General features: G+C 47.5%; 1 protein-coding gene across 3 annotated transcripts in view; it reads left to right on the top strand.

The window, feature by feature from the left end:
- STXBP4 (syntaxin binding protein 4) overlaps positions 1-15,066 on the top strand; it is a 108,813-nt gene that overhangs the window by 55,082 nt on the left and 38,665 nt on the right. For all 3 annotated transcript variants that reach the window (XM_075349523.1, XM_075349521.1, XM_075349522.1), the window contains exons 9-11: positions 5,692-5,810; positions 5,989-6,069; positions 6,901-6,966. In XM_075349523.1, the coding sequence (XP_075205638.1) occupies positions 5,692-5,810; positions 5,989-6,069; positions 6,901-6,966 (266 nt within the window). The remainder of the gene's footprint in view (positions 1-5,691; positions 5,811-5,988; positions 6,070-6,900; positions 6,967-15,066) is intronic.

The following is a 15,066-nucleotide window of genomic DNA, read 5'->3' as shown; positions in this document are numbered from 1 at the left end:
CTGCAGCTGAGGGAGACCCGGGGCAGGGAATCTGGTGGCCACACAGAGCGGTTGGTAAGCCACACCGGTCTGCCGGTGCTGGACCCCCCAGAGTGCCGAACTGTATATATATATATCTTTTGTGTATACATTTGCTGGTTCGGCTGTACTGTTAACTTGAGGCTATATATCCCTCAGTGATCACGGTGATCCCTTACTTATCTCTTGGAGGACAACAACATGTCGTCCGCAAAGAGCAAGGGTACCAAGGCACAGGCTTATTTTGCAACCTGTACCTCATGTGCGGCTATGCTACCTGCAGGTTCCACCTACCCTCATTGTGTGCAATGCTCGGCCCCTGTGACACTCACTCAGCCGGAGCCTCAGGCACTGGTGGGACCCCCGGCTCAGGTAGAGACACCGGTTCCCACTGTCCAGGTGACAGGGACAGAGTTTGCAGTTTTGGCTGATAAACTGTCTGAGTCGCTTTCACAGTCCATGGCTCAGTCTATGGACAAATGGTCTGCTAGGATACTAGAAGCCTTGCAGTCCAGACCAACAACACAGATGCAGGGCACTGTGCGTTCTTCGTCCCCAGGTCCCCCTCAGTTGGCGCAGCAATCTGCTCCTGAGGTGACACATAGGTCCCACGGTGAGGACTCCGACTCGGACCGCAGTCCCAGACCGGTGAAGCGGGCTCGCTGGGGACCTTCCTCCACTTCATCACGCTGCTCAGGGTCTCAGCATGAGGACTCTCCAGAGGATGAAGAGGAAGGCGCAGCTCAGGGCTCAGACCCTGATGGTGCTCTCAATCTAGATACACCTGAAGGGGATGCCATAGTAAATGACCTTATAGCGTCCATCAACCAGGTGCTAGAAATTTCTCCTCCAACTCCAACTGTAGAGGAGGCGGCTTCACAGCAGGAGAAACACCAGTTTCGGTTTCCCAAACATACACGGAGTGCCTTTGTCGATCACTCTAATTTCAGGGATGCTGTCCAGAAGCACAGAGCATACCCGGACAAGCGTTTTACTAAGCGCCTTAATGACACACGTTATCCCTTCCCCCCGGAAGTAGTGAAGGGTTGGGCTCAGTGTCCAAAAGTGGATCCTCCAGTCTCTAGGCTGGCGGCCAGATCTGTGGTTTCAGTGGCAGATGGCTCATCGCTCAAGGATGCCACTGACAGGCAGATAGAGCTCATGATGAAATCCATCTATGAAGCCATAGGAGCATCTTTTGCTCCGGCATTCGCGGCAGTGTGGGCGCTCCAAGCTATCTCAGCTTGTCTGTCTGAGATTACTGCGGTCACACGCACCGCTACTCCGCAGGTTGTGTCTCTGACTTCTCAGGCGTCGGCTTTTTCGTCCTACGCCATGAACGCCGTCCTGGACTCTGCGAGCCGTTCAGCGGTAGCATCCGCCAATTCGGTGGCAGTCCGCAGAGCCATGTGGCTACGTGAATGGAAGGCAGACTCTGCCTCCAAGAAATTCTTAACCGGTTTGCCATTTTCTGGCGACCGTTTGTTTGGCGAGCAATTGGACGAAATTATTAAACAATCCAAGGGAAAGGACTCGTCCTTACCCCAGTCTAAACAAAACAAGCCTCAACAGCGAAAGTTTCAATCGAGGTTTCAGTCCTTTCGGCCTTCGGCCAAGTCACATTCCTCCACGTCAAACAGGTCGGAGAAGGGCCAGAGGAACCCTTCTGCATGGCGTTCTAAGTCACGGCCTAAAAAGACCGCCGGAGGCACCGCCACCAAGGCGGCCTCTTCATGACTCTCGGCCTCCCCAAACCGCATCCTCGGTCGGTGGCAGGCTCTCCCGCTTTTGCGACGCCTGGTGGCCACATGTCCAAGACCGATGGGTGAGAGACATTCTGTCTCACGGTTACAGGATAGAGTTCAGCTCTCGTCCTCCAACTCGTTTCTTCACAACATCTCCGCCCCCAGAGCGAGCCGCTGCACTTTTTCAGGCGGTGAATGCTCTGAAGGCAGAAGGAGTGGTGATTCCCGTTCACCCTCAGGAACATGGTCACGGCTTCTACTCCAACTTGTTCGTGGTGCCAAAAAAGGACGGATCTTTCCGTCCCGTTCTAGACCTCAAACTGCTCAACAAGCATGTCTGCACCAGGAGGTTTCGGATGGAATCTCTCCGCTCGGTCATCGCCTCAATGTCACAAGGAGACTTCCTAGCATCAATAGACATCAAGGATGCTTATCTCCATGTGCCGATCGCACCCGAACATCAACGCTTCTTGCGTTTCGCCATTGGGGACGAACACCTTCAGTTCGTGGCACTGCCTTTCGGCTTGGCGACAGCCCCACGGGTCTTCACCAAGATCATGGCAACAGTGGTGGCGGTCCTACACTCTCAGGGCCACTCGGTGATCCCTTACTTAGACGATCTCCTAGTCAAGGCACCCTCCTGGGTGGCTTGCCAGCACAGCCTGACCATTGCCCTGGAGACTCTCCAGAGGTTCGGGTGGATCATCAATTTCCCAAAGTCAAAATTGACACCGACCCAATCCCTGACTTACCTCGGGATGGAGTTTCATACTCTGTCAGCGATAGTGAAGCTTCCGCTGGACAAACAGCGTTCACTACAGACAGGGGTCCAATCTCTTCTTCGGGGTCAGTCACACTCTTTGAGACGCCTTATGCACTTCCTAGGGAAGATGGTGGCAGCAATGGAAGCAATTCCCTTTGCGCAGTTCCATCTGCGTCCACTTCAGTGGGACATTCTCCGCAAATGGGACAAGAGGTCGACGTCCCTAGACAGGAACGTTTCCCTGTCAAGAGCAACCAAAACCTCCCTTCAGTGGTGGCTTCTTCCCACTTCTTTGTCGAAGGGAAAATCCTTCCTGCCCCCATCCTGGGCTGTGGTCACGACAGACGCGAGCCTGTCAGGGTGGGGAGCGGTCTTCCTCCACCACAGGGCTCAGGGAACCTGGACTCCGACGGAGTCCTCCCTGCAGATCAATGTTCTGGAGATAAGGGCAGTGTATCTAGCCCTACAGGCGTTCCAGCGGTGGCTGGAGGGCAGACAGATCCGAATACAATCAGACAACGCCACGGCGGTCGCATACATCAACCACCAGGGCGGCACACGCAGTCGTCAAGCATTCCAAGAAGTTCGGCGGATTCTGCTGTGGGCGGAAGCCACAGCCTCCACCATCTCCGCAGTTCACATCCCGGGCGTAGAAAACTGGGAAGCAGACTTTCTCAGTCGCCAGGGCATGGACGCAGGGGAATGGTCCCTTCACCCGGACGTGTTTCAAGAGATCTGTTGCCGCTGGGGAACGCCGGACGTCGATCTAATGGCGTCTCGGCACAACAACAAAGTCCCGGCATTCATGGCTCGGTCTCAGGATCACAGGGCGCTGGCGGCAGATGCGTTAGTTCAGGACTGGTCGCAGTTTCGACTACCCTATGTATTTCCCCCTCTGGCACTACTGCCCAGAGTGTTACGCAAGATCAGGTCCGACTGCAGCCGCGCCATCCTCGTCGCTCCAGACTGGCCGAGGAGGTCGTGGTACCCGGATCTGTGGCACCTCACGGTGGGGCAACCGTGGGCACTCCCAGACCGACCAGACTTGCTGTCTCAAGGGCCATTTTTCCATCTGAATTCTGCGGCCCTCAACCTGACTGTGTGGCCATTGAGTCTTGGCTCCTAGCGTCATCAGGGTTATCTCAAGATGTCATTGCCACCATGAGACAGGCCAGAAAATCAACGTCCGCCAAGATCTACCACAGGACTTGGAAGATCTTCTTAGCCTGGTGCTCGGATAGGGGTTTTGCTCCCTGGCCGTTTGCATTGCCCACTTTCCTTTCCTTTCTTCAATCAGGATTGGACAATGGTTTGTCTCTTGCCTCTCTCAAGGGACAAGTGTCGGCGCTTTCAGTGTTTTTTCAAAAGCGTCTAGCCAGACTCTCGCAGGTCCGCACGTTCCTGCAGGGAGTTTGCCACATAGTCCCACCTTACAAGCGTCCGCTAGAACCCTGGGATCTTAACAAGGTGCTGACGGCTCTCCAGAAGCCACCTTTCGAGCCGATGCGGGAGATCTCTCTATCTCGCCTTTCACAGAAAGTGGCCTTCCTAGTGGCAGTCACTTCACTTAGGAGAGTGTCTGAGCTAGCAGCGCTGTCATGCAAAGTCCCCTTCCTGGTCTTTCACCAGGATAAGGTGGTCCTGCGTCCGGTCCCGGAATTTCTCCCCAAGGTGGTATCCCCTTTTCATCTCAATCAGGATATCTCCTTGCCTTCTTTTTGCCCTCATCCAGTTCACCAATGTGAAAAGGATTTGCACTTGTTAGACCTCGTGAGAGCACTCAGAATCTACATTTCTCGCACGGCGCCCCTGCGCCGTTCGGATGCGCTCTTTGTCCTTGTCGCTGGCCAGCGTAAGGGGTCTCAGGCTTCCAAGTCAACCTTGGCTAGGTGGATCAAGGAACCGATTCTTGAAGCCTACCGTTCATCGGGGCTTCAGATTCCTTCAGGGCTTAAAGCCCATTCTACCAGGGCCGTAGGCGCGTCCTGGGCTTTGCGGCACCAGGCTACGGCTCAGCAGGTGTGTCAGGCGGCTACCTGGTCGAGTCTGCACACCTTCACAAAACACTATCAGGTGCATGCCTATGCTTCGGCAGAGGCTAGCCTAGGTAGGCGAGTCCTTCAGGCGGCAATTGCCCACCTGTAAGAGGGGGCCGGTTTCCGGCTCTTTTTATCGAGGTATTCTGTTACCCACCCAGGGATTGCTTTTGGACATCCCAATTGTCTGGGTCTCCCAATGGAGCGACAAAGAAGAAGGGAATTTTGTTTACTTACCGTAAATTCCTTTTCTTCTAGCTCCTATTGGGAGACCCAGCACCCGCCCCTGTTCCCTTCGGGCTGTTGTTCTTTTGTGTACACATGTTGTTCATGTTCAATTGTTCTTTTGGTTAATGGTTCAGTTCTCCGAACATCCTTCGGATTGAATTTACCTTAGACCAATTTATAAGTTTCCTCCTTCCTGCTTTGGCACCAAAACTGAGGGGCCCGTGATGCACAGGAGGGTGTATAGCAGAGGGGAGGGGTTACACTTTTTAAAGTGTAATTACTTTGTGTGGCCTCCAGAGGCAGAAGCTATACACCCAATTGTCTGGGTCTCCCAATAGGAGCTAGAAGAAAAGGAATTTACGGTAAGTAAACAAAATTCCCTTCTTTTTCTCTATCTCGTTCTGTTTTTGAGATAAAAATGCTAACTCCGTTGTTTTCCACCAAGTAGCGCTATAGGTGGTTTCATTGCGTAGCGCATGGCTACTTTACTATACCTAGACACCACTTCTATGCCTATAGCTGCCGCCGTTCTCAAGTTAATGGCGGTGGACAGGATATGGGTGGACACACTGTATATCACACGTATCTATAGATATTGGGGGAGGTGTATTAATGATGATTCCAAGGAAAAGTGGAGACATTGCTTGATGGATCAGCTTTAGCTGCAGGAAGTCTGGATTTTGTAGTACTAATAGGCTGTCTAATAGTAGCCATAGTTTAGTTTTTGGCACACTTATTATAACTTCTATACTTTTATCTCCTATTCTATTAAACAAGAGAGAGTCCAGAACTGCAGCAGATCCAAGTACTAGGATGTTGTTCTGTACACGATACTTGAAAAACCAATTACTACTATTTCTTCCTGTGTTTGGATACTGAAGCCATTTTCTTCTTGTGGTAGACTTCATTCAGGTGGCTAAAGAAATGTTAAAGCTGCAGTTAGAAGAACGAGATTTGGGGCAGTACCTACTAACGGAAGACTGTGAAGACACACATTCTGTGGACAGCCTCACGGATCAGGTAAGATGTCCTCATTCTTCTGTGTTCCTATGAAATAATGTCAATTGTATCGCAGCTATAACTCGTCAACAGGAAAAAATCTGCTGCGAGAATCTGGCAGCAATTGTTCAAAATCCCTCTAGCACCCCCACAGGGTAAATTAAGAGTTTCTGTGTAATATCACATTATTATATTCTAGGTACAGTCGTGTGATCTCTCCGACATAAATAGATTGAAGAGAGACAATGATGACGCGTACGACCAGATCAAATCTCTGAAGGTGAGTGGTAAATGGACAAAATGTCCCAGTGCTCACAACCAGTTTGGACGACCTGTTTTTCTTTGTTAATTTACCTAAAGCCCCCTTCACACGTCCGTGTCTCCGGTACGTGTTTAGTGCGTTTCCTCACATGCCGGAGACACGGGCACACGTAGACCCATTAAAATCAACGGGTACGTACGAGTTTTGCCATGGAACGTGTCCGTGTGGATTATACGTGTGCCCATGTGCTCCACACGTAGACATATCCGTTTTTCTCCGGCATCACGGGTGTCACAGATCGCATGGATGTGATCTGTGTGACACGCACCGGAGAAAACACATGTGCCTGTGAATTAAAAGAAATTTCTATACTCGCCTTCTCCAGCGCTGCTGTCTTTGCTGCTGCTGGCACTTGCTTCCGACTTCCGCTCATTATGCTCATACATATTCACTCCACTGTGGGCAGCAACGACCAGTGAGCAGAAAGTTCCCGTTCTCCGTGTGTTATCACGGATACCACACGGAGAACACACGTGTGCCATAAGCACGGCACATGAAGGGCAAAACACACCTTTGACACATCCGTGACAAACGTGCGTGATTTTCACGGACGTGTGAAAGAGGCCTAAATTTGTGTGGGGTGTCAGTGAAAAAAGGCTATCACCTATCCGGAGGATATATGCTGCTCACCATTTACATACCGCATGGCTGCCTGGTGCACAGGACATGAGACCCCCAGTGCTTGGCACATGAAGTTATGAACGTCCGGCTCGTAGGCTGTGTCTATGCTGCTGTCATACTGTGTTTTACTCTATTTATAATCTACACATAAATGTATTCACTCTACAGGAGCAACTTACTCAATCCGAAAAGAGAAACGCCCGGCTTTCTACAGAGCTGTGTAATGTACAGAAGGTAGGTATGGATTATATGGTGGTGGGAGTGGGATTGTTTCCCCTACATTTCAACAAATCACTGGCAAATATAAGTCATTAAAGGGAACTTATAACCTTATACATGCAGTGTGATATGTGCACAATATGGTATAGTGCAGGGGAAGCTGAACATCATTATGTATGGTTTGTGGGAAAATAGTAATTATTACATGTGTTTTATCCAGTGACATCCCTGGTGTTTGTATAGGTGAGTCCAGTGGGCGGTCCTACTAGTGATTGACTAGTGACTAGTGATTGACAGCTAGCTCTGCATGTGTAGTCATACCGGGAAGACACTCAATCACTGAATAGCACCGCCCACTAGACTTATATGAATACAAGCACCAGGGAGTTTAATTAGTGAAAATTCTGTATACCATTCTGATCTGATATAATTTTGAACATGACAGGTTGCCTTTAACTCCTGACATCCCAGTTACTTCTTTGCCCATTAGTTTCTATACATAGCTGGTCACTTCCCCCTCCCTGTCTGACTCTGGACCTGGAGCTGATGTTACGGTATCAGTTCTACAAAAATCACGAGTTCACAGCCCCCACCTGTCACTGCTTCCAGAGCAGTTCTCCTAATCACTGCTCTCAGGTTGACTGAATAGGATAACTGAAGTGAGCACTAATATATATATATGAGTGCAAGCCAAAAATACATACTATATATAAGAATAAGGCTGCACATCAAACTTAGATAATGGTATAATGCCTCAAGCATATGGAAAAATATTGGAATATACAATGAAAAATGCTACTTGCTAATTTGAACATGTGAATAATGAATTGCATACCTGCTATGAATATTAGGAAAAAGGAGATATTTAGCAATCGCATTGATCAATGTAACTGAGCCCCAAAACCTCGTCAAGGTATATCTCTATATTGGGGTCCCTAGCTCTGTGACCCTAACTGTGTGTCATCTCATTGCAATTAAAAACTGCTATGGGTGGAGAGGGGTAACTAAGGACTTTCTTATATAGGAGATGGAAAAAACATGGCCGAAAGGGGCGGAGCTGTGTTCACATTCAGAAAAAAAAAAAAAAAAAAAAAAACTACATATAACTGAATAGGATAACTGAAGTGAGCACTAATATATATATATGAGTGCAAGCCAAAAATACATACTATATATAAGAATAAGGCTGCACATCAAACTTAGATAATGGTATAATGCCTCAAGCATATGGAAAAATATTGGAATATACAATGAAAAATGCTACTTGCTAATTTGAACATGTGAATAATGAATTGCATACCTGCTATGAATATTAGGAAAAAGGAGATATTTAGCAATCGCATTGATCAATGTAACTGAGCCCCAAAACCTCGTCAAGGTATATCTCTATATTGGGGTCCCTAGCTCTGTGACCCTAACTGTGTGTCATCTCATTGCAATTAAAAACTGCTATGGGTGGAGAGGGGTAACTAAGGACTTTCTTATATAGGAGATGGAAAAAACATGGCCGAAAGGGGCGGAGCTGTGTTCACATTCAGAAAAAAAAAAAAAACTACATATAACTGAATAGGATAACTGAAGTGAGCACTAATATATATATATGAGTGCAAGCCAAAAATACATACTATATATAAGAATAAGGCTGCACATCAAACTTAGATAATGGTATAATGCCTCAAGCATATGGAAAAATATTGGAATATACAATGAAAAATGCTACTTGCTAATTTGAACATGTGAATAATGAATTGCATACCTGCTATGAATATTAGGAAAAAGGAGATATTTAGCAATCGCATTGATCAATGTAACTGAGCCCCAAAACCTCGTCAAGGTATATCTCTATATTGGGGTCCCTAGCTCTGTGACCCTAACTGTGTGTCATCTCATTGCAATTAAAAACTGCTATGGGTGGAGAGGGGTAACTAAGGACTTTCTTATATAGGAGATGGAAAAAACATGGCCGAAAGGGGCGGAGCTGTGTTCACATTCAGAAAAAAAAAAAAAAAAAAAAAACTACATATAACTGAATAGGATAACTGAAGTGAGCACTAATATATATATAGAGATATACCTTGACGAGGTTTTGGGGCTCAGTTACATTGATCAATGCGATTGCTAAATATCTCCTTTTTCCTAATATTCATAGCAGGTATGCAATTCATTATTCACATGTTCAAATTAGCAAGTAGCATTTTTCATTGTATATTCCAATATTTTTCCATATGCTTGAGGCATTATACCATTATCTAAGTTTGATGTGCAGCCTTATTCTTATATATGCTCTCAGGTTGAGACATGCTTGTTTAACCCCTTAATGACCACGGGCAGTAAAATTACGTCCTAGCGGTCGTAGGGTTAATCTCACGCTGCTGCCGGTGGCAGCAGCGGGAGATCGGCATACATCTCAGCTGATTTATACAGCGGTGATGTGTGCCTGCCAGGCACGAGCGGAATCGTTATCCGCCCATGCTTTTTAGCCCCTTAAATGGCGCTGTCAATAAGTGACAGCGCCATTATAAACGCAAGCGCTGCAAATGTATACATACCGGAAACAGAAGTCACGTGACGTGATCACGTGACTTCCGGTGGTAGTCATGGTAGCACATGGTCATGTGATGACTCCTGTAGCTCACATGACTCACGGTTTCACCCGGCCGAGAGCTGGGTGAGACAGGAAATGAGTATATCTGCTGTTCACAGCTGTGTAGCTGTGATCAGCAGATATGTCAAGGCGATCAGATTGCTGATCCATATAGGCCCCTAGGGGACTTAGTAAAATAAAAAATAAAGTTTAAAAGAAAAGTTAAAAGATAAAAACACCTAAAAGTTCAAATTACCCCCATGTCGCCCCATTAAAAATTAAAGGGGGTTAAAAAAAAATAAAAAATATACACATATTTGATATCGCCACGTTCAGAAATGCCCGATCTATCAAAATATAAAATCAATTAATCTGATCAGTAAACGGCGTAGCGGCAAAAAAATTCCAAATGCCAAAATTACGTTTCTTGGTCACCACAAATTTTGCACTAAATGCTAAATGATCAAAACGCAGCAAATGCGCAAAAATGGTACCAATAAAAATGCCAGCTTGAGACACAAAAAATAAGCAGTCACTGAGCCATAGATCCTGAAACTTGAGAACACTACGGGTCACGGAAAATGGCATAAGACATACAACACTTTTTTCGGAAAAAGGTCTGATTTTTTTTTTAACCCTTAGATAAAAGTAAACCTATACATGTTTAGTGTCTACAAACTCGCACTGACCTGAGGCATCACACTGGCACATCCGTTTTATCATATAGTGAACACAGTGAAAAACAATAGTGCTATTGCACTTTTTTTGCAATTTTCCAGTACACTATATGGTAAAACTCATGGTTTCATTTAACAGTATAGCTCGTTCCGCAAAAAACAAGCCCTTACATGACCATATTGACCGAAAATTAAAAAAAGTTACGTCTCTCGGAAGAATGGCAAAAAAAAAAAAAAACAGAAAGCGAAAGCGAAAAATCGGCCGGTTGTGAAGGGGTTAAAGGCCCTATTATCACTGTATCAAAATATAGTGATAGCAGTGTAGACTTCTGAACAAGCACACTGAAAGACCTACATGTGAGTTCACGGGGTGGTCCCACTAGTGATCAACAGCTATCTGTGCATGCACAGTCGTACAGAGAAGACTAGCAATCACTGAATAGGACCATTTTTAGCGGTCTGTATACACCGGCCTTCTCCTTGTTCTTTTCCACAACACCAGAGTTTCCAGTCTCACTGCTTCTTAACTTGTTTATTTTTTTTAATAACCAGCACTACTGGTTTCTGAAGGTTATTTCTTAGCCTTATGCACTAACCACAGTAATATTATCATAGTGGAAATGGATCCAAACTATTTTTAACCTTTTTACTGCCAGGGGTTTCTTGACCTTTTGCGCCTCCGGTAGTCAGGGCAATTTTCACACCTTTGACTTGTGCAAATTAAACATAACTTGATATTAACCTCTAATACCGATTATATGTTCTCAAAATCGGCATCTGGCATGTAGTCAAAATACCACTCCGCTCCGCACGTTATACACACAGGATACTTTCATGCAATTCTGCATCAGAGTGAAGTTTTTTGTAAAAAAAAAAAAGACAAAACAACATAAAATTGATATTAGTGGCTTAAAGTGTCACCCTAACAAATAATTAGATACACCAGATCACCATACACTTTACATTAAAAGAGCTATCTGACCCCAATTTTTTTTTAAGCATGGATGCTTGTGAAATAAACCTTACGGATCACTCCATCTCCCCCTGTGAATCCGGTGCAGGTCACTCAGGTCCAGAAGCGATGTCTTCTCCACTGTGATTGGCAGCAGCGGTCAGGTGACTACAAGATCATGTCATCAAACAGACATCTGATGATGCGCTTTTCTAATCTCCTAATCACTGCTGCGCTCCTTTGACTTCTGAAACAAGGCAGATATCGGCGTTACCTATTCAGTTCCTTGGGCTAAATCTGTGGAGGCGCAGGAAGTTTAATATGCCTTCATTTATTATTTTAAAACCATCCATGTTTTGGACAACAACTTTAAAGGGAACCAATCATCAGGATTTTCGTATATAACCTGAAGCCAGTGCTATACTGGGACTATCAAGCTGCTTATCTACATATCATTAGTGGTCAGCTCGGATGTTTAGGCTTTCAAATTTAAGAAAGTAAAGTTTATAAATTCAGCAGCTTTTTGAGTGACAGTTGCAACTGAGCAGAAAACTTTGGTGGGTATTCATATGGATTCCTTCCCCCCTGCCTGTTGGTCCTCCCTCTCTCTGTTCTTTATGCTAATGTTGCAATTCATCTTTTTCTTCACTAAGATGGTGTCTTAATTGGCGCCTGCGCATAGCGCTTATCTCCGGCGCCATCTTTGTCAAGACCCTGTTATTCTAGTCTTGTGGCTGAGAGGGCGCCCTCGCTTCTTCAGCTCTCGTTGTGACCGCAGGAGCGCACGCGGTCACAAGAGGAGTGGAGAACAGCTGATCGTGCGATTAGCTGCAGAAGAATCGGGCGGCTCGGTGTCCTCTTCTGCAGCTAATCACTACAATCAGCTGTTCTCCACTCCTGTGGTGACCGCACACGCTCCTGAGGTCACAATGAGAGCTAAAGAACAAATAAAAACTGTCAAAAGATTTGAAAAAAAAATGTAAAAAACAGAAGCTGCAAGAAAGATTGTATCTTGCTAGTTTCCTCAAAGGGGGAGGGGTTACAGAAACATTTCTTCATTTTACCACCCTTCATGTTATCAGCCGTATGTCTTACTTTTTAAGCTTTTGAGTGCACATAAAAACTACTACTTGTCTAAAAGAACAAGTCATCATTTGACGACTTCACTGGGAGGATAAATAAGTTAAGGCCATTAGAGTGTGGTAATAAAATGTCAATAAATTAGCCAGTGCTCAAAGGGGTTTTCCCACCAACAGTTTATTTTAATCAATATTTCTCGGAATAATAATAATTTCCACTATTGGATGTGTTTAAAAAAAATTTCTTCATCGTTCCTATGGGAGACCCAGACCATGGGTGTATAGCTTCTGCCTCCGGAGGACACACAAAGTACTACACTAAAAAGTGTAGCTCCTCCCTCCGGGCTATATACACCCCCTGGATGACAATCTAACCAGTTCAATGCTTTGTGTTCAGGAGGTCACACACACACATGCATTCTCTGATTTTTTTAATTTTTAAGATTTTTTTCAAAGATTTGGAAGAAAAGCGTGTCCAGTCTGGACTCCCGGCATGTCCCTTCTCACCCCACTGTGTCGGCGGTGCTGTTAAGGTTGACTCACAAGGCTGGAGCCTTCACATGCCACGCTCCTTCACCATCCCTCGGGCTCTGGCTTGAAGTGGGAGCCATCACGGTTCTCTCTGCTTTGCAGGAGACCGGTCTCCATCCGCAGCCCTGTCAGGATCCTGCCGGACGGAGCGTTTAATCCCCCCCAGGGACTTGGCCCTGCGTCTCAAAGCTAAGTATTGAGACATTTTTCAGGGGTCCCGGGTACACTTATTAAGGGGAGAGTGTGTCTTTTGACTGTACTGTAAATTCCGGCCGGTTCTCTGGATTTATCCTGAGAACCGCGCCGACGGTGCCTGCTCGTCGGCCGCATGTAGAAATCTAGGCCCCGGCTTCAGTTGCGGTCTAGTTTCGGTTTCAGCTTCCCCTGCATGTCATTCATGCAGGGGAGCAGTGCGGCGCCGCCCACCGGCCGTTCAGCATAGGGGAGGACACTCCTTTCTAAGGAGATGTTCCCTCCCCTGTATCTCTCCCTGGCCCTCCGGTTCCCGCTCTTGGGCTAATCCCCGCCCCCCCTCTTCACTCCAGCGCCATTTTCTCAGTGTCCTGACACTGATCGGCGCTGGCTGCTGCAGCTGCTGCATCGCTTCTCTGGGGGTCCGAGCTGAGGAATCCGGAGGGCACACAGGGGTCTGGTAAGCCACAACCTCTGGTTGTGGGCTTTTATTATACACTCTCAGGGGGTCATTCTACAAGAGTGTATTCTTTACTGCAGAGTCTCCACCTCAGCAGCATGTCTGCCACTAGGAGCAAGCAGGCTGCTAAGCTGTACGCTATATGCACTGAATGTAAGCTCATTCTGCCAGAACCGAGCACATATCCACATTGTGATGCCTGCTCTAACATGGTGGTGCCTCAGCCTGGAGCCTCCTCAGGGGTCCCTCCGGCTGCTCCGGCCCCGGTCGCTGAACCCCCGGCTTGGGTAGCATCTTTTTCCAGAGCTATTTCCCAGTCTTTTGCAGACTCTATGGGACAGCTGTCCCAGACTCTGCTGAGCATGCATCAGCCCCCTTCTCAGGGCGCCTCTGCTGCTCCGAGCTCTGCAGAGCTCCCAGAGCATGTTTTAGGACCCCGTCCTCCTAAACGGAGACGCAGGGACCCTTCTCCTTCCTCGTCCCACGGCTCTGATTCACGAGCTGAGGTGCAAGGCGAGGAAGATACTTTTACTGTGGGCTCAGACGCTACCTCTATGTACCCCATTGACTTATCTGAGGGTGATGCGGATGTTGGTGACTTGATTACATCCATTAACTCCGTACTGAACCTCACTCCACCAGTGTCAGAGGAACAAGCCTCTCTGGTAGAAATGCACCAGTTTACCTCTCCTAAGAGAGCAAGGAGTACGTTTTTTAACCACTCCAGTTTTCAGACCACTGTTAACAAGCCCAGGGCCTGTCCTGACAAACGCTTTCCAAAGTGTGGCTCTGATGACCGTTTTCCCTTTCCACCTGAGGTGGTTAAGGAGTGGGCTCAGTCCCCGAAGGTTGACCCTCCGGTGTCTAGAATCTCAGCCCGGACAGTCGTATCTGTGGCCGATGGCACCTCTCTTAAGGATCCCACTGACCGCCAGGTTGACCTTCTGGCCAAATCTGTATATGAGGCGGCAGGAGCCTCGTTCTCCCCGTCTTTTGCAGCAGTGTGGGCTCTTAAGGCAGTCTCTGCCTCTCTGGCGGAAATACATTCCCTCGCCAGAGACTCTATACCCGAGGTGGTTGCTTTAACTTCCCAGGCTTCGGCTTTTTCATCCTATGCCATGTCTGCCATTCTGGAGGCTTCTCACCGCACGGCGGTGGCTTCCGCTAATTCTCTCGCAATCCGCATGATCTTGTGGCTTCGAGAGTGGAAAGCAGACGCTTCTTCTAAGAAGTACCTTGCTGGGCTCCCCTTTGCTGGGTCCCGGCTGTTCGGTGAACAACTGGATGAAATTATTAAGGAAGCTACTGGCGGGAAGAGTACTTCCTTGCCACAGACTAAAACCAGAAAACCTGTCCAGGGCAGGAACCAGTCGAGGTTTCGTTCCTTTCGTTCCTCTAACTGGTCTTCCTCTAAGCCCTCAGCCTCGTCCACTGCCTCAGCCAAGGATCGTAAACCCAACTGGCGCGCAAAACCGCGTCCTCAGAAGAACGGAGGAGCCGCTGCCACTAAGGCAGCCTCCTCTTGACTATCTGGCTGCGCCAGCAACGTCCTTGGTCGGTGGCAGGCTCTCCCACTTTGGCGACGTGTGGTTTCAACACGTCTCCGATCAGTGGGTGCGGGATATCATCTCCCACGGCTA

This window comes from Anomaloglossus baeobatrachus, chromosome 5 (genome assembly GCF_048569485.1).
Source record: "Anomaloglossus baeobatrachus isolate aAnoBae1 chromosome 5, aAnoBae1.hap1, whole genome shotgun sequence".
NCBI lineage: Eukaryota > Metazoa > Chordata > Amphibia > Anura > Aromobatidae > Anomaloglossus > Anomaloglossus baeobatrachus.
Note: the sequence above shows the minus strand (reverse complement) of the source record. Positions and strands in the feature narration are given on the sequence as shown.